The 19,018-nt window shown below is 53.9% G+C and overlaps 2 protein-coding genes across 2 annotated transcripts; one reads left to right on the top strand and one right to left on the bottom strand.

Annotated features, from left to right (window-relative positions):
* Window positions 1–719: 719 nt before the first annotated feature.
* LOC135818045 (CD109 antigen-like) lies at window positions 720–7,622 on the top strand. Its single transcript, XM_065331366.1, has 2 exons — window positions 720–1,107; window positions 2,808–7,622. Exon 2 carries the CDS (start codon window positions 2,874–2,876, stop codon window positions 7,398–7,400), a length of 4,527 nt encoding a protein of 1,508 aa, XP_065187438.1. The 5' UTR covers window positions 720–1,107; window positions 2,808–2,873; the 3' UTR covers window positions 7,401–7,622.
* Window positions 7,623–8,270: 648 nt separating this feature from the next.
* On the bottom strand, window positions 8,271–12,320 carry LOC135816906 (uncharacterized). The gene is made up of 2 exons (XM_065330007.1): window positions 11,862–12,320; window positions 8,271–11,597 (listed from the first exon to the last, which is right to left on the bottom strand). The coding sequence occupies exons 1-2, from the start codon at window positions 12,318–12,320 to the stop codon at window positions 8,271–8,273; spliced, it is 3,786 nt and encodes a 1,261-aa protein (XP_065186079.1).
* Window positions 12,321–19,018: the final 6,698 nt, after the last annotated feature.

The following is a 19,018-nucleotide window of genomic DNA, read 5'->3' as shown; positions in this document are numbered from 1 at the left end:
ACTGTCATGTAAACAAGGACGTGTTATATATCTTAGTTACTTCAATAAAGTACAAAAAAATAGGTGTTTGCAAGATAAAAAGAGTGCGAGATCGCCTAAAAAATCTGCGCATGCTAGCTGCTAGCTACATGCAGGCGCTAGGCGATAGTACATACTTGTAGACCTACTGTCTTTGTTGTTGTACGTGGTGACATCGCTTCTTTTCGACAAGCGACAAGGGAAAGTCCCTGTTGGAGACACAATAAAAATTAAAATTATAAGGGGCCGTCCGGGGTTACCGATTGTTTTTACAAAACGAAACGTTTCAGTATTTTTCAGCCCCCACCCACCCACCCACCTTTTCTGCAGGTAAAACGAATTCCAATAAAATATTGATGTCAATTTTCGACACCCAGAAGTTACTGGGCATTCTCCGTCAGCATTCAATAATTATTTTCAAAACGAAACTCCATCAAACCCACCCACCCACAAACGAAAACATTATTTTCGTTTTGAAAATATTATTGGTAACCTTGGACGGCCCCTATAGGCCTAATGTACGGACGGTACTTATCCACTGATTTGAAAAAGCGTCACGTCAGCACGCGATGGTGCAGTTTCGTGCTACCCAGTCCCTGGAACGATCCGCTTGCCACAACGACATGTCCATCTTGTGTGCAAAAACTAAAAATGGATTGATACAAGTTAGTCATGTAAACATGTTTTTCGATTTTGACAGCATGTTACAACGAAGACGCGTAGTGCTCCTGACTACAACCATAACCCGGTTGGCAGAACATGCTGTCAAAATCGAAAAACATGTTAAACTACCAAGCAAGGCTTCTGTATACCAAGTCATGTAAAATAATACAGATTTGGAGAGATCCCCAGCTTTACCTCAACTCTCTGAATGAAATTGTTTTGCAATCGGGCAGTTTAGTGCTGGGAGCACCTCGCGCTGGTGAATCTTAGTCCGTATGACCATGGCCTATTTGCAATAAGTACTACTAGTAGGAAGTATTTTCTGAGATCGATTTCATAACCGTTTTGGATCGGTGTGCGAAAGTTCGTGAACACTATCGACTGGAGGAAACTCATCGCCTCGCTTTGATCCTATTTCAAATTTACGTAAGTCGTTTGCAGGTTTGGTCCACCGTAGTTCAACTGTTGTGTCAATAGTGCATGTGATCTACTGTGGGGATTCGTATAAAAAACCCTGATGTCATCATCATACATATCATACATGTCATGTAAGTAAAAAGTAAATTATCGTGTCCGTTCCCGAAGGGAACTCACGACGGCCGCTAACACCCGGTAAACCCTAGCGGCAGATGCAGCGCCTAACGGTGGGGGTGAGTGGGTAAGTCTCACAACCACTGGCACAAGTGCCAAGAACGACCCCATTAGCTGCATCCATGTACCCCTTGTGCCTGGCCACAAGTTCCCAGTTGACTGTGGGTAGCAGCACATCATGTAATTACATTAAAACTCCCTAAAGACGGGCAGGTTGGGACCGAGTACTGCCCGTAACTAGGAATTGCCCGTAACTACAATTATTATAGGAACATACATACATTACTTCATGCAAGTACACATTTTTATGCCAATCAATAGCTTTTGGGGCCATTTTGCCAATTTTGTGAGTCTAGATGGGTCAGAAAGGTGCCCTGTAGACGGATGTGCCTGGATTAGGCTATTCAGGGCAGGTTTACTGTCTGTATATGTACCAAAATTAGGGGTGTCAACGAGTAGTAGGGTACCCGTGCTACCCGTAATTTGATCGGGTAGTCGGGTAGCAATTTGCTCCTGAGAACCCGATCGGGTAGTTGGAGTACGGTGTTTTTGCAACAGTGCATGTGACCAGCACGGCTACGTGCTTACTGTACACTTTCTATGCAGCGCAAGTGCACACTCACGCTACAAACTGTGTCGAAAAATACCCGATAGGGTACCCGTGCTACCCGGATAAAAATACCCGAACCCGTTACCCGGCCAAATCCCTACCCGTTGCAGCCCTAACCAAAATTATGATGTTTTTCTGTAGACTGACGTCTGCAATGAATCACATTGCCCGAAAGTTAGTGCGGGTGTGATGACTAAATGCGATAGTATGTACTTACTTATTTACAGACTTTTACCATAGTTGCAGAATAGCTCAGACCATGCAGTGTTTGACAGCTACTCTGGATTATATGAAAGGTGTGGTGTGGAATATACCAACTGCAGGCAAACTGTGCGATACAGCTGTAGTGAAAGTTATGTTTTCATCTGTGTCCAGTCCACCGGCACTGCCTTGCTGATTGGTCTCAGTCAGAGATTGTGCGAGGAGAATGGCCATGCCGTCCATGTACTCTGTGCCCCCCCCCCCCCCAGCCCCGTGTGCTGCTGCCGCCACTGCTGTTGCTGTTGTTGCTGCTGCTACTGCCACCGCTGCTGCTGTTGTTGCTGCTGCTACTGCCACCGCTGCTGCTGTTGCTGTTGTTGCTGCTGCTACTGCCACCGCTGCTGTTGTTGCTGCTGCTACTGCTGCTGCTGTTGCTGTTGTTGCTGCTGCTACTGCCACCGCTGCTGCTGTTGTTGCTGCTGCTGCTACTGCCACCTCTGCTGCTGTTGTTGCTGCTGCTACTGCCGCCGCTGCTGCTGCTGCTGTTGTCACTGTCTTCACGCGCACACTGTACAGTAAAATGTACAACTGCACACTGGAAACACTGGAAACACTGCATTGATAGGCAGCGTTGACTGTTTTGATTACAAACTAATGTGTCTGTGTGTTATTGATGATTTCATCTATGCTGTTCCTTTTGTATTTCTTTGTTGATTGTGTTCAGTTTAACTGCCGTCATCGACAACAGCCAGCACTGTCAGTTGATGGCTTTCAAGTATTGGCGTGAAAGATGGTGCGTGTTTCTACCAGAACTGGTGGGCTGCAGCCGCTGCTGACCATAGTGGTGATGGCAGTGGTACTAGTAGCTAGTCACACTGCCACTCTGTGCAGTGGTCAGCACACGTACGCCGTCACGTTCCCCTGCACCGTGCACCCGGGCCAGGCAACGGTGATGAACGTCGCCCTGTTCGCCGGGAGCAGTGCTGTCAGCGTGCGTGCCGAGCTGCAAGCGGTCGGCGGCAATTCGCTGGCAGCCGCGAACGTGGTCATTGCTGCACGCTCTCATGCCCAGGTGTCACTGCCTACGCCTAGTAGTGTTAAGGTTGGCTCGTCAGTTGTGCTCCTTGTGACGGGTACCGGTGGCCTGATGTTCACCAACAAGACCACCGTCATGGTCGCCAGTAGCTTCTCTATCTTCGTACAGACCGATAAGGGTGCGTATCGTCCTGGCCAGACCGTGCGTATGCGCGTAGTCACTGTGCAGCCTAATCTAAAACCATACAGCGGATCGTTCAATGTGCACATTGCTGATAACAGTAAGAATCGCCTGGCCCAATGGCTGAATGTACAGCCTATGAATGGGATATGGAGTGAAGACTTCCCCATCTCTGAATATTCACCACTGGGTAACTACACCATAGAGGTGAATGCATCCACAGCTCAGACAAGCACCCAGTTTGAAGTGCGTGAATACGTCCTGCCGAAGTTCTCCGTCTCTGTATCGACAGTGCCCTACGTTGCCAATGATGAGAGCTCGGACATTGTTACCTTCATCAGCGCTCAGTACACGTACGGTAAAGCTGTTGAGGGAACTGCCAAGGTGGAGCTGTTCCTCAACAATGTCTACCAGCGTTGCAGTGGAAGGAGCAATCCGAGAATCAGCCGTCAAGTGACACTCACCGCTGGCAAGAACGCTTCAGTCACGCTGACCAGGGCGCAGTTCAACAGTCTCTTCTGCTCGTTTAATTGCTTTCAAGGCTACTTCCAAGGTCACCAGCAGCTAGTGGTCAATGCCAGTGTCACAGATCTTGTCAGCGGCGAGACACGCCACTCCAGCAGCAGCGCAGGACTCTACTACTACGCCAAGCAGCTGGCGTTCGACAGTGCAGTGCCAGCGAATACCTTCAAACCCGGCAACAAGTACCTGATACGCCTACTGTACAGCACGCCGGACAAGAAGCCTATCAGCGGTGCCAGCATTTCTATTACCGTCAATAGCAACGGCGCGGAGCAAAAAGCCACACTGACAACAAGGAACGGTGTCATCAACCACGTTATCACTGCTCCCAGGAGCTCATCGTACATGAGTATCCGAGCTTACCCGACCCTGGGCGACATGAACAAGTACTACCGCCCCGTGTATCTAAGTCCCTCCGTGGCTCTTTCACACACTGGCTCTTTTCTACAGCTCTCTGCGACCAAAGCCAACTATGCTGCAGGAGAGATGGCAAGCTTCACTGCCACGGCCATTGTTAACTCGACATCGACTGTCTTCAATCAGGTAGTGTACACCGTGCACTCACGAGCTACTCTGGTGCACCACGGCGTGGTACTGCCGACCGCCGGCTCATTGACTGCGTGGTTCAGTTTCATCGTCACGCCAGCAATGGGTCCTTATGCCAATGTGCTTGCCTACTACGTGGCTAGTGGCGAGCTGGTGGTTGACTCGTTGTCGGTGAGTGTGAGTGGCGTGTTTGAGAACAATGTTCAAGTGTCCTTTGGCCGGGCAGAAGCTCGCCCCAATGACAACGTCACACTGACTGTGTCTGCAGAGGCTGGTTCAACTGTTGCAGTGTCCATTGTTGATCAGAGTGCACTTCTTGTCCGGCAAGCAAACACCATAACAGGGAGTGGTGTCAGTGAGGAGCTTGCTCGGTACGACAGGAGTGGTCGACCTATCTCGTACGACGGGCCTGTTTGGGCGCTCATCGAACCCGCCATCGTCAATCGCCGTCGTCGCCGCGATGTATTACCAGGCCCATGGTACTACTATGGCACTACGGCCGGCTCTATCCTGCGCAGCGCTGGTATATGCATTATCTCCGATCTCAATGTGCCAGACAATCCTTATGTGCCATTTTTCCGCGCTGATTCCCCTGATGGTGGTGGTATTAACCCCGAGGTGGCTTCCTTTGATAAATCTGGTGGGGGGTCTTCAACGCCCACAGTGGGCGAATCACTTGCCGTACCAGACCACACCCGTGACTTCTTCCCCGAGACCTGGCTGTGGGCCACTGCGAATGCATCGGCCAGCGGCACAGCAGAGTTTGAGACAGTCGTTCCCGACTCTATCACATCGTGGGTAGCGAGTGCCTTTGCTGTGTCGCCGAGCAAGGGCATGGGTGTAGCACCGTCAACCGTCAAACTGCGCGCTTTCCAGGAGTTCTTCATCTCGCTCAACCTACCGTACTCTGTGATTCAAGGCGAGGAGCTTGTCCTCCAGGTCAATGTGTTCAACTACCTGGACACCAGCCAAGAAACACTGGTCACATTAGACTCCACGCCCAGCCTGAAGGTAACCGGTGCCAACGCTGGACAAGCAGCAAGCAAGACTATTACAGTCCTGGCTGGGAAAGCACAGTCAGCCTTGTTTATTGTCAAACCGACCATATCTGGTCGTCTTCCAATCACCGTCACGGCCCGTGCTGGTTTAGCTGCCGACCGTGTCATTCGTCAGCTGCTCGTTGAGCCGGAAGGTGTTACAAAGTCCTACTCGCATGGTGTATTCATTGACCTGACCAACACTGGCTCAATGACAGAGAAACTGCTCCTATCACTTCCTACCGAGGGCTTAGTTCCTGGCTCAGCGCGGACGGTCGTTTCAGTCATTGGCGACATCATGGGGCCAGCACTTTCCAATCTGGACAAGCTCTTAACCATGCCGTATGGCTGCGGCGAGCAGAACATGGTAGCGTTTGCGCCCGACGTCTTCATCACACGCTACCTCACCGCCAGCAGAATGACCACGGGCAGCATACTTTCCAAGGCCAAGCGCTTCATGATGTCCGGCTATCAGCGTGAGCTGCGCTATTGGCGCAATGACTACTCGTTCAGTGCTTTCGGGCAGCGAGACAGCGTCAGCAGTCTATGGCTTACTGCATTCGTCGTCAAGTCTTTCTCACAAGCGTCGCCGTATATCTACGTGGACCCCAATGTCATATCCAAGTCCCTGCAATTCATCCTGGCGCAGCAAACCAGCTCTGGTTCTTTCCGCCAGGTGGGTATGGTGCACAGCTCGCATCTGAAAGGTGGTCTGCAGGGGGACGTTGCACGCGCCGCCTACGTTCTCACCGCCTTGGTCGAAGCTAGCACTGTTCAGAACCGGCCGTCGATTGCTCTCACCAGTGCAGTTGCTAAGGTGCAGTCCTACATTGAAGGCCAGTTGAGCCTCGTCACAGATAACTATACACTGGCGCTGAGTACGTATGCTCTGAAATTGTCCGACAGCAGCCTGGCATCGGAAGCTATCACTTTACTACTGGCACGTGCTGACCGCACTGGAGGCACACTCAGTTGGCGCGACAGCCGCAAGCAGATGGTCAGTTCTCGCTGGCGCGCTCCCTACTACCGCGCTCCAGCAGCGGATGTGGAACTGACGGCCTACGGTCTACTGGCGCTGGTGCTGCACAAGCGCATCGCCGATGCCTCTGCGGTTGCACGCTGGCTTTCGTCCCAACGCAACTCATACTCATTCGATTCTACACAGGATACTGTTGTCGGTTTGCAAGCACTGGCTGATTTCGCCATGCTGGTCTCTGCCACACCACCAACCATGAACATCAATATAGCCTCAGAGGGCCGTGCTGCATCGGCATTCTCACAGTCGTTCAGTGTGAACAGTGTGAATTCATTGGTACTGCAGCAGACGGAAGACTTCCCAGTACCGTCTACTCTTGCCCTCAGTGCTACCGGGTCCGGCACGGTCGTTCTCTCTATTGAGGTGTTCTACAACCAGTATACCGATGACGTCAATGCCTACACTATGGATACGGACTGCTCGCTGTGGAAGCAAGGCGAGAGACTCGGCGCTACTTGCAAGTACTGCACACGTGCTGCTGCCACCACCTACGCAGACGCGGGTATGTCACTGCTAGAGATTTCCTTGCCGTCCGGTTTCAGTGCTGACATGGATACGGTCAACCAAGCTCTTTCCAGAGAACCCATGGCTGGGCGCGTGGAAACTCCCGACCGCCGAGTTGTCTTCTACTTGGATGAGATCAGCTCTCGTGATACGTGCGTCTCCTTCGATATCGTCCAGAACTTGATTGTTGGTCGGCTTCAGGCCAGCGCCGTGCGTACTATCAACTACTACAACCCGTCGGTAAGCAATGCCAGGCTGTACAATGTGAGTGCAGAGGTGATCCCGCTGTGCTGCCAGTGCCCGACGTGCGATAGCTGCTCCAGCACCAGCACTACCAACTGTCCACAGTTCAGTACACGGCCTAGCGGCAGTAGCGCTGCTGCTCTGCCTGCTGTCACGACAACAACCACTGCTCTGGCCATGTTTTGCTGCCTAGCCATGACCGTGCTCTTCTGATAAGCTCTGCTGTGATTGATACATGGTTGATTGATACATGGTTGACTGATTGTTAGAGAACATGCAAGACTCATGTACCTCTTGTCCACCACACAGTTCCAGGACAGACGTCTTCTTTCTCACAACCAACAACCGTAGCACTGGGTTACTACTGACTGATTTTCTATCATGAAGCAGAACATTAGTAGGATAATACAATAAGATGATAGGTGAGAACCATAATGCATAGGGCGAGCAGAGTTCGGAGATCGTGCAAAATGGTGCAAACAGAACATAGCAAAGCAGGCAAGTCACTTGTCCGAGGTCATCACACAGATGGCAGACAATTAAGCCTGGTGCTTCCACCCAACTAAATCTATTGCAATGTTGACATTGCAATGCAACTTCCTTGTGCACAGGCACACTTGGCAGTTTAGATCACGTTCCAACGCCCTAATAATAGACATCACTAAGGCACAATGCAATCATTGCACACGCAGCATGTACCATTGCGGTAGTCTGTAACAAGGCCTGACCTCATGCCTCCACATCAACAAACCACACAAACCTGTTCCTGCTCTAGCAACTAAGCACACACGAAGCAATGCATATGTCACCAACAGCACGATTATACTTCACCCCTCCGCCTGGTGACATAGCTGTATAAAACTAGTGTGTCCTCCACTGTCAAACTAGATTCTGTAGCGGGCTGGCGGCTGAATGAGTTGGCGGTCACGGAGGCCCATCCTCCTGTCTCCATCACCACCAGCGTTGTCTCGACTACCTGTAGCTTCCAATTCACCAAGCCACAACGCATCTGGATCGTACTCAGCTTCACATTCATCAGGAACTGGCGCCTCCGCATCGACTTCCGCCCTCGGTATCACTGATTCAGGTGCCTGGGGCTCCTCCGCCTGCCTTCAAGAGATCCACATTGACGACCTTCTCCTGTACCTGGCCCATGTGCGGCTGCCGGCGCACCACAACAGTTGACGGTGATACCACTTTAATCACCAACCAACCGGTTTGGAATGGTGGGAGACGCTTCTGACGCCGGGACGGCTGCTTCAGTAGCACAGAATCGCCCACGCGAAACGGACAGTCACGCTCATCCTCCTGGCGATCCACCTTCGACAGCTCGGAATCTAGAAGATCACGAAGTCGGGCGCACGGTGCTGCATGCGCTTGCTGCCAGACAGTTGATTCCGTAGTCACACCCGTGATGATTGACTTTGGCTCCCAGCCAACCATGGCCAGCATGGGCGACACGCCCGTCATTCTGTGGGGCCGGTAAAAGTGCAGCATGACGGGGAGATCCTGCAGCCAATCAGACGAGTCCTCGGCCAGCTTCCGGATCATCGTCAGAAGGGTTCTGTTCATCCTCTCTGCTGTTCCTTGCGACTGCGGGTGTCGCACTGCCCCCGTCTTCACTGTCACTCCAAAGGCATCAAAGACTGACTGCACTACCGCATTCGCAAACTCACTGCCGTTGTCGATACGGACGGTGTCCGGTGGGCCCCAACGATGACATAGCTCGGTAAATGCTTCAGCAACCGAGGGCCCGTCATGTCGGCGCAGCGGGACGATCTCTGCCCACCGTGTCAGGACGTCGACTACCACCAAGACACATGCGAATCTGCCGCTGCGGCACAGTCCTAGCTCGAGCGTGTCCATCACGACTGTGCTCCACGGTCTCCCAGGAATCTCGTGTCGAGTTGGCGACACAGACTGACTTCCGGAGCTGTTGGCTGCACGACACTGCTGGCACTGGCTGACGTACTGCTGGCACTTCTCAGCCATGTGCGGAAAGTAACACTTCTGGCGTAGGATCTCATAGACCGTCTGCCAAGATGCATGGCCAGACCCGGCATGGGCCGCTCGAATGACGCCATCTTCCATCTCGCCAGGAAGAACTGGTACGAGTACCACACCGTCAGCAGGGACCTTCACACTCCGGCAGAGAAGGTCATCTTTGATGCAGAGCTGGGAACGCACTGCCTTGAAGTCGTCATCTGTCACAGGCATGCCCATCGACACTTGTTCCATGACGGCACGTACCTGGCCGTCGTTTTGCTGCGCCTGCTTCACCCCCGCCAGCTCGACAGGAGCGGAACCAGCGGGTACAGCGGCTGCCACGTCGTTGCTCGTCTTGGGGCAGCGAAATGGCACACGGGTCATCTTAGCCGCCACGTTCTGATATTTCGGCACCCAGACGACCTGGACCTGCAAGCCAGTTGTTGCGATGAGGTCGTCTACGATTTGCAGTCGGCGTTGCACGAGAACTTCATACAGGCCATCAGCTCGCACACGCCGTGTGCCATCGACAACTTGGGTCAGCCACCCTGCCACTGTTTTTGAGTCGGTCACCAGCTTCACACGCTTAGCCTTCCACTTGGTTACGAGACTCAGGCCCTTGATTGCTGAGTCGAGTTCAGCCACGTTGACATGACGCTTGTCCTGCTTTGGCCGCAGCCAGCAGGCGTCCTCTATGACTTCGTCGTGCAGCTCCAGGACAACACCGGTTGCGAGGTCGGACGCGTCACACCAGACCGTCCAGGCCGAGTCGTCGTCCGCTACCACATCCCAGCAGCCATGGACTGGGTCGTCCTCAGCAAGCTTCATACACAAGTTGGCACAGCATTGCACTGCAGCTTGGGATACCGGATCGTCCCACGCGCTTCCCTCTGGACTGGCCAACCGCTTGAGATAGCTGCACGCAGGTCGTAGCCAAGAGCATACAGGGTAGTGGCCTATTAGTCGCCCACACCATGCGAACAAGCTACGTTTGGTCAGCTTGGGCGGTGGCTCCAGGTCGATGTCCCTTCTAGTCCATTGGGTCCTGCAGTCGTTGTCGTCATCGTTCCTGAGCTGCATGCCAAGCACACGGGATTTCGTCAGTGGCTCAGCTGGCTTTGTTGGCAGGCCATATGCAGCCAACTCAGCGGCAACCTGCTCCGTTTCTCCAGCCGGGGTGTGGATATCGTCGACATAGTTGTCAACCGATGGGTGGTTGCGGGTGACCCACTGCACAATCATGTGCATGATCTTAGGCGCAATCGCTAGGCCGAAGCCCATTCTCGTCATGAGATAGACTTTCTCCTTCCACAGCACAGCTTGATATCGTGCAAGCTCTGGGCTGACGTGTACCTGGAGGTAGGCCTTCTTGATATCGAGCATCTTCCACTCACCACCGCTAGTCTGCCGCCACTTCCTGATCTTCTCCGCACAGACGGGAGCCTCGTAGCCCGGTTGCGATTGGATCAGCTTGTTCACGCCGCGATAATCTAAACATGGCCGAACTGGCGTACTGGCCTTATGCTCCTGAGTACGCGCGAGCAGTGGCAACACGCCGGCGATCGCTCCGTGTACGGCTTCATCGTGCTCGACGAGCCAGCCATTTTCCACCCAGGTGTCCACCTCGTGGCAGAATAGCTGCTCTTGCTCTGCAGTCAGCGATTCCCGTGGGTATTGCCCGCTGCCGTGGCCGACTGGGTGCTGTGGGGCCTTTCCGTTTTTCCACACCCACTTCAGCACCCAACGCTTCGTGTCATGGCACCAACGCACCTCGCCGTCGTCTACACACAACGTCACGTTGTCGCCATCTTGGGTGACCCGAACATGCCTTGACGGATGCGCTTCCTGGCACTTGGCTACAGGCTTGGTATGCACGGCGGACGCAGCACACGCATCAGTGCCAAACCTCACTCGCTCCAGCTCGCCGTCATCATCATAGCTGAGACGTAGACCCCTGCACCGGCTTACGACGGCCGATCCAATGAGCAAATCGGCACGTACCACGGACAGGTCCTCCACCACCAACACCTCAACCTCTGTGTCCGGCATGGCAACTGGGGTTGACCCGTCCAGTCGTCCTACACACACGCTGGCCTTGCCGATGATGCCCAGTGGCTGGCCATCTAGGGCAATGATGTGACTGCCAGACTCAGCTAACAGCAGTACTCCATCCATAGCACATTGCTTGGTCATCAGCGTGCTTGTGGCTCCAGTGTCGATGACCGCCACCTTTCGTTGCGCACTGTCCTGACTGCCCCTCTTCCAGACATCAACATAAATCCTAGGGAGCCTGGCACCTGCAGTCAGCGCTGGTACAGCAACAGAACAGAGAGCAGCATCGTCGATCTCAGCAGCAGCCGCGGCAGTGCCCTTACTTGACTGCGTGGCCTGCCAGGCCTTCCGTTCAGGACAATCAGCCTTCCACTCTTGTCACAAAAGAAGCACGTAATTCCGCGTGCGCGACTCGAGCTAGTCGATGGTCCAGGCTGCTTGCGCTGACCCTGCGGGCAATCACGTTTCATGTGGCCTTGCTCCTTGCACCGGAAGCATATCACATTCTTCATCGGTTTCGAACTCGAAGCAGGGCCAAGCGCAGCCGCACTTCCAGTTCCATACTCCGCACTGCTAGATCGACCGTCGTCACTAAACTTACTTGAGGGCTCGGACTAGTTCTAAGCACCCACTCACCGTGAGCGCCTTTCCTGCCATTGACAGACGAATTTGGCGAGACCAAGAAGACGGAATACCGGCCATTAGCTGCTCGACGATGACACTGTTGTCGTCCTTATCGCTGGACTCTTGTCCAGCTAGTTTGCCCAGACGCTGCAGGTCCGCAACAAATGCGTCGGGCGACTCGTCCATCTTCAACGTCCGACTCGTCAGCAAGCTGAAAGCTCGCGCTCGTGTGACACAGAACGCCTCCTGCATCTTCTTCTTCACTGCTGCGGAGCTCTTCCTGTCGTCCGCGGACATCCTGTTGAAGACAAGGAAAGCGTCCTTCTCCAGAAACAGCGGTAGCTGCGGCATTTTCTTCTCGTCGGAATCCCATTCCTTGATCGTCGCGAGCACTTCGAATTTGGCCCAAAATGTCTCGAAGTCATCCTCACTCCCGCGATACGGGCGTAAGTATCCCTGAGCTTTTGACATCTCTCCTAAAACTGGTTCCCGGGTTTCGGCATGTGATGATATTGGAACTATATCATTTGGTGCCATTAAATATCCCTATACATATACATATACAGTAACTATAACCTTCACATCCTCATATTTACACCTGTCCATATATGACATTAGAATAGCATGCTGCGTACTACTTCCCGTACTACCGGTACCTTTTCTAGTACTCACATATTGTACAACTTTACACACCAAGATAAAATAACAAGGATGACAGCCCTTCAGGGTTAGTTGTCGGTTAGCCGGACAAGAGTGGGTTGTTGGTGTGTCCTCCCCTAGGCACTTCACATGGTGTCAGAAGTGGTCCAGTCACTGTGTGTCAGTACTGCGTACCTCCGTCGTTGCTGAAAGTTTGCGTAATTTTATTTCTAGTTTTTCGTTTTTTCGAGTTCGTGGGGCCGCAAGTGAGCTAGCCATGGATCTCGAGTCGTTGGCGTTTGCTCGCCACGAGCAGTTGAGGGACATCTGCCGGGGGCTGCATCTCCCCACCGGTGGTGCACGCTCTGATCTTGTGCGGCGGATCCTCTCCGTATCGCACAGCAGTGCGCGGATGGATCGGGAGATCGACACTGAGTTCGAGGAGGTGGCCCCGGATGATGACGAGCTCACTGGCTTACCTGATGCTGCTACCAGGTCGACGCTCCCTTCTCCACCCATGGATTTGTTTCGTCCCGCACCGTCTCCGAAACCTCGCTTGCCGAAAGTAAGTGATAATCCTTATTTCGGCAACAGTATTGTGAGCAACAAATTAGATTACAACAGTGAGCAGTCCTTTGCAATGAACCAGTCGCAGTTTCAGGCCAATCAGGGTTCTGCTCCTACTACTACTACTAGTACTAGTACTAGTACTTACCATACGCATGACGCACCTGCACTGGCTTCCGCTAGCCGTCGTACTCGTACTGGGCGTACACATAGCCATACTAAGGTTGCATGCTCAACTCCGGAGCCAAAAGCGGTCCACGTCCACCGTCAGCCCGTACATGTCGCTTTTGGTGAGGATCCCGTGTATGGAGACCCTAGGCCTAGTAGTAGTACGCACGAACTGAGTGATCAGGCGCAGGCCAGCACTACTAGTAGTCGTACACGTACACCCGCAGGTCCGCATGCCCCGCACGTGCACATCGATCCTGCTGCTGAGAACCCTGAGCCTGAGCCTGAGGCTGAGGCTGAACACGAACAGCGTTCCGCCACCGATGTCGATGTCGATGTCGATGTCGACTCGCCGTCCCAGCTGTCGATGCTCACGCAGTTAGTCACGCAAATGGCGCAAGTGCAACTCACTCAGGCCACACGGCGATTCTCTCAGAAGGTGCCACTGGCTAAACTGCGCCCTGGGGACGATGTTGAGGCATTCCTCACCAGTTTCGAACGATCCATGCGGGCGTACAGAGTTCCTCCGGACGATTGGGTCTATTTGCTAAGCCCCCAGCTGACTGACAAGGCCTTGTTGGCATACACGGAACTTGCCTCCACTGAGGCTGACAGCTACGACCGCGTGAAGGAGGCCATTCTCCATCGCTATGCCGTTACCCCCGAAACGAGCCGCCGTAAATTTCGGGGCACTACGCTGCAGAGCTCGGAGTCCATGATTGACTTCGCCGTCCGTGTCCGTGACACTGGCAGTCGTTGGCTAAGCCCCGCATCCTCGCGCGAAGCCATATGTGAGTTGATCCTACTGGAACAGTTCTTGTCTGCGCTTCCTTTTGGTTTACGCACTTGGCTGCGGGAACGCAAACCGTCGTCCCTCGACCAGGCTGCTTCGCTAGCGCAGGACTATCTTGACGCACGGGATCGCGTACAGGAGCCCAGCAGTGGTCGTCTCAGCAGCGGCAGGGAACAGTCTCTTGTCTGCCACATTTGCCAGCAGCGTGGCCACATGGCCAGGGATTGTTCTAAGCGACGGGCACCATTGCCGAACACTGACGCACGTGCCCAGGTGCAGGGGTCATTTGCGTCACCCCGAGACCGGACGTCCGAGTCATCCAACCTTGCTCGAGTTCGCTGGGCTGCACCAACCTCAGGCTCAGCGCGGGACCGGCCAGTATCTTCCCCAGCTAACCCCAGTCAGACCCACTTGTCATCTGACCGCCCAGTGACTTCTCGTCCTGACCGTCCCACACCACCACCGAGACGCCCCATGTCGCAGCCGCGTTGCTATAATTGTCGTGAGCTGGGACATATTGCTATTAAGTGTCCGAATCACACTCGCACCGCTCTGTTTTCCAGCCCAGATCAGGAAGTCCAAGATGCTGGTACAGTTCATTTGCTGCCGGATGAGGATGATCTGCTGGGTGAAGCATATTTCTGCTCACCCCCTCCACCTGTAGACTCTGGTCGGTTGCCCCCCGCTAATCCCAGCGCCGCCATGGGACCAGCACCGGAGTACACCGTCGCTGGGTACGTGAATGGTACCCACGTCCCGAGCATCGTTGTTGATACCGCGTGTGGCCGCACCATGGTACACAGGACCTTGGTCCGGGACCAAGATTTGTCTGGTGAGACTACCTCCATTCGTTGTGCCCACGGTGATGTGGCCAGTTACCCCATGGCCGATCTGACCATCACCATCGACGGCATGGTGTACTATGTCAAGGCAGCAGTGTCCGAGCACCTGCCCCGTCACGTGTTGCTTGGCCGTGATGTGCCCCACATACATGAGTTGGTCCGGCTGTGTCAGCCAGCCGCCACGGACGTCTTGGTCTCTACGCGTGCACAGGCCAAGGCTTCACCTGAGTCGACTGGTGCTGCTGGTTTGCACGACATCTTCCCGTTCGAGGATGAACTGTTTGAGGAGTTGGCCTCGAATGCAGCTTCTTTGCGTGCACCGCCGGCGGACCTATCTAGCACACCAGAGGTGACACCGCCACCTATCTCTGCACCCGATTTGCCAGATGCCACCCGTTTCGCCGACGAGCAACGGCGTGACCCATCTCTTAGCCCATGTTGGGACTATGCTACTGGCCGACACAAGACGCCCGTCAATGGCAGTACCTTCTGTGTTCGCCAGGGCCTCCTCTACCGGGAATACTCACCGGATGGTGAAGCGGGGATGGACACCACCAGCCCCTACTACCGCCTTCAGTTGGTTCTGCCCACGGAACGGAGATCCACCATTCTGCACCTCGGCCACACCGTCCCCATGGCTGGCCACATGGGACAGGCGAAGACATCCCAGAGGATTCTTCTCCGTTTCTGGTGGCCGACGATTCTTCAAGATGTCGCACAGTATTGTTCCGCCTGTGAACCATGTCAGCGCACCGCCCGTGTTCTGCGTCATGATCGGGCACCACTTATTCCTCTTCCTGTTATTGGCGAGCCCTTCCGGGTGGTAGCTATTGACATTATCGGCCCATTGCAGCGTACGCAGTCCGGCAAGAAGTACATCCTCACCTTGGTGGATTATGCAACCCGCTATCCGGAGGCAGTCGCTCTTTCCAATATTGAGTCGACTACCGTGGCTGATGCGTTGATATCCATCTTTTCCAGAGTAGGACTGCCAGACAAAATCCTCTCCGACCAAGGCTCCAACTTTACGTCGGACGTCCTCCGACAAGTTGCTGCTTTACTCCGTATCCAGCTTACCACATCCACTCCGTACCATCAACAGACCAATGGCCTCGTCGAACGGTTCAATGGTACCCTCAAGGGTATGCTTCGTCGGTTTGCTGCTGATGCGCCACGAAGTTGGGACGAGGTGCTCCCATATGCTTTATTTGCGTATCGAGAGGTGCCTCAAGCCAGCACTGGTTTCTCACCATTTGAGCTCCTGTACGGCCGCCATGTCCGCGGCCCGCTGGATCTCGTGCGCGATGCTTGGGCTCAGCCAACGGAGGAGCTCCGGACCACTACTGCCCAGTTCGTCCTCACCATGCGGGACCGGCTTGAACGCATATCGACTGAGGCTGGCTCCCACCTTGCCACCGCGCAGCAACGGCAGAAGGCCTACTATGACCGCCAGAGTCGGGAACGCACATTTGCTCCGGGAGACGAGGTACTGCTCTTGCTTCCGGCTTCGGCTCGCAAAATGGAAGCCGTGTGGCAAGGCCCTTACCCTATTCGGCGTAAGGTCGACAAGGTCAATTATGAGATTGACATGGGACCCCACCGCACGAAGCGATATCGGGTTTTCCACATCAACCTCCTGCGGCGGTTTCGCCGGCCCCAGCTCGCGGCCTTCACCGTTCCTATGGCGGAGGACGACCCAGACACGGAGCTGCTGCTTGACGACTGCTCCCCTCTACACGTTGATGGTGGCCGTCCTACCATTAACCCCGACCTTTCGCCGGACCAGCGGCAACAGCTCGACATGCTGCTATCGGAGTTTGAGGATACCCTCTCACCCCAGCCTGGCCAGACGACCGTGGTGGCTCACTCCATCCACACTGGCGACGCCACACCCATTCGTTCCCGGCCATATCGTCTTGCCGCTGCGCACCATTCTGTTGTCCGCGATGCCGTCGACGAAATGCTGGACATGGGCGTCATACGCGCATCCCGCAGTCCGTGGTCTTCACCCGTTGTGCTTGTGCCGAAGAAGGACGCCTCGATCCGCTTCTGTGTCGACTACCGTGCCCTTAATCAGGTGGCCCAGTTCGACTGTTACCCGATGCCGCGGGTGGACGAGATCCTCGACTCTGTCGGGTCTGCCCAGTTTCTCTCCACCCTTGACCTGTCCAGGGGGTATTGGCAGATCCCTCTGGCAGAGGATGCGTGTGCCAAGACGGCCTTCACCACACCGTTTGGCCTGTACGAGTTCACTATGATGCCATTCGGGCTCCATGGAGCGCCTGCAACATTTCAGCGTTGCATGGATACCGTCTTGGCTGGTCTCCCGTTTGTCCTGGCGTATTTGGACGATGTCGTCATCTTCAGTCCGACTTTTGAGGACCATCTTGTCCAGCTCCGCCACGTTCTTGGTCGCCTTCACGACGCTGGGCTCACTGTGAAGCCGAAGAAGTGTTTATTGGGTATGGTCGAAACTCCCTTCCTTGGCCATGTGATTGGTCATGGTCGGGTGCGTGCGGACCCTGGCAAGTTGCAAGCCATCGACGATTGGCGACAGCCCACGACCAAGAAGGCCCTGCGTTCCTTCCTGGGGTTGTGCGGCTACTATCGTCGCCTCATTCCTCACTTTTCAACCATCGCGGAGCCCTTGGTAGCCATGACGTCGAAGGGCCACCCCAACACCCTCCACTGGACGACCTCAGCTGCACAGGCCTTCGTTCAATTGAAAGGCCTCCTTGTCTCCGACCCGGTCATTGTTGCGCCGAACTTTGCTGCGGAGTTCTACCTGCACACGGACGCGTCCGATGTTGGTTTGGGCGCTGTCCTGACCCAGCGTGATGCCCAGGGCACCGAACACCCCGTAGCATATGCCAGTCGCAAGCTCCTCGACCGTGAACGCCGTTATGCCACCATCGAGAAGGAGTGTCTCGCCCTCAAGTGGGCCATTCTCAAATTCGCTCCGTATCTCCTCGGCAGACGCTTCACCTTGATTACCGACCACCGCCCTCTTCAATGGATCGCTCAGCATCATAGTGGCAATGCTCGGGTGGCCCGATGGGCCATTGCTCTGCAGCCGTTCGCTTTCACCGTTGTGCACCGGCCTGGCGCTCTCAATGGCAACGCCGATGCATTGTCCCGCCAGATGTGACTTTCTTCTCCTGCTGTGTTGCTCCTAGCTTCTTCATCTATTGTTTCTCTCTTCATTTAGTCATTGTCCCAGATGGTATCTCGGACCGGAGAAGGGGAATGGTGTGATGATATTGTACCTTTATATCCTTTAGTGCCGTTACATCCTATATCTATTGTTTCTCGTTTAGTCAATGTCACAGATGGTATCTGTGACCGGAGAAGGGGAATGGTGTGATGATATTGGAACTATATCATTTGGTGCCATTAAATATCCCTATACATATACATATACAGTAACTATAACCTTCACATCCTCATATTTACACCTGTCCATATATGACATTAGAATAGCATGCTGCGTACTACTTCCCGTACTACCGGTACCTTTTCTAGTACTCACATATTGTACAACTTTACACACCAAGATAAAATAACAAGGATGACAGCCCTTCAGGGTTAGTTGTCGGTTAGCCGGACAAGAGTGGGTTGTTGGTGTGTCCTCCCCTAGGCACTTCACACGGCACCACGCTGTTAGAGAACATGCAAGACTCATGTACCTCTCGTCCACCACACAGTTCCAGGACAGACGTCTTCTTTCTCACAACCAACAACCGTAGCACTGGGTTACTACTGACTGATTTTCTATCATGAAGCAGAACATTAGTAGGATAATACAATAAGATGATAGGTGAGAACCATAATGCATAGGGCGAGCAGAGTTCGGAGATCGTGCAAAATGGTGCAAACAGAACATAGCAAAGCAGGCAAGTCACTTGTCCGAGGTCATCACACAGATGGCAGACAATTAAGCCTGGTGCTTCCACCCAACTAAATCTATTGCAATGTTGACATTGCAATGCAACTACTTCCTTGTGCACAGGCACACTTGGCAGTTTAGATCACGTTCCAACGCCCTAATAATAGACATCACTAAGGCACAATGCAATCATTGCACACGCAGCATGTACCATTGCGGTAGTCTGTAACAAGGCCTGACCTCATGCCTCCACATCAACAAACCACACAAACCT

This window comes from Sycon ciliatum, chromosome 5 (assembly GCF_964019385.1).
Source record: "Sycon ciliatum chromosome 5, ocSycCili1.1, whole genome shotgun sequence".
Taxonomy (NCBI): domain Eukaryota; kingdom Metazoa; phylum Porifera; class Calcarea; order Leucosolenida; family Sycettidae; genus Sycon; species Sycon ciliatum.
Note: the sequence above shows the minus strand (reverse complement) of the source record. Positions and strands in the feature narration are given on the sequence as shown.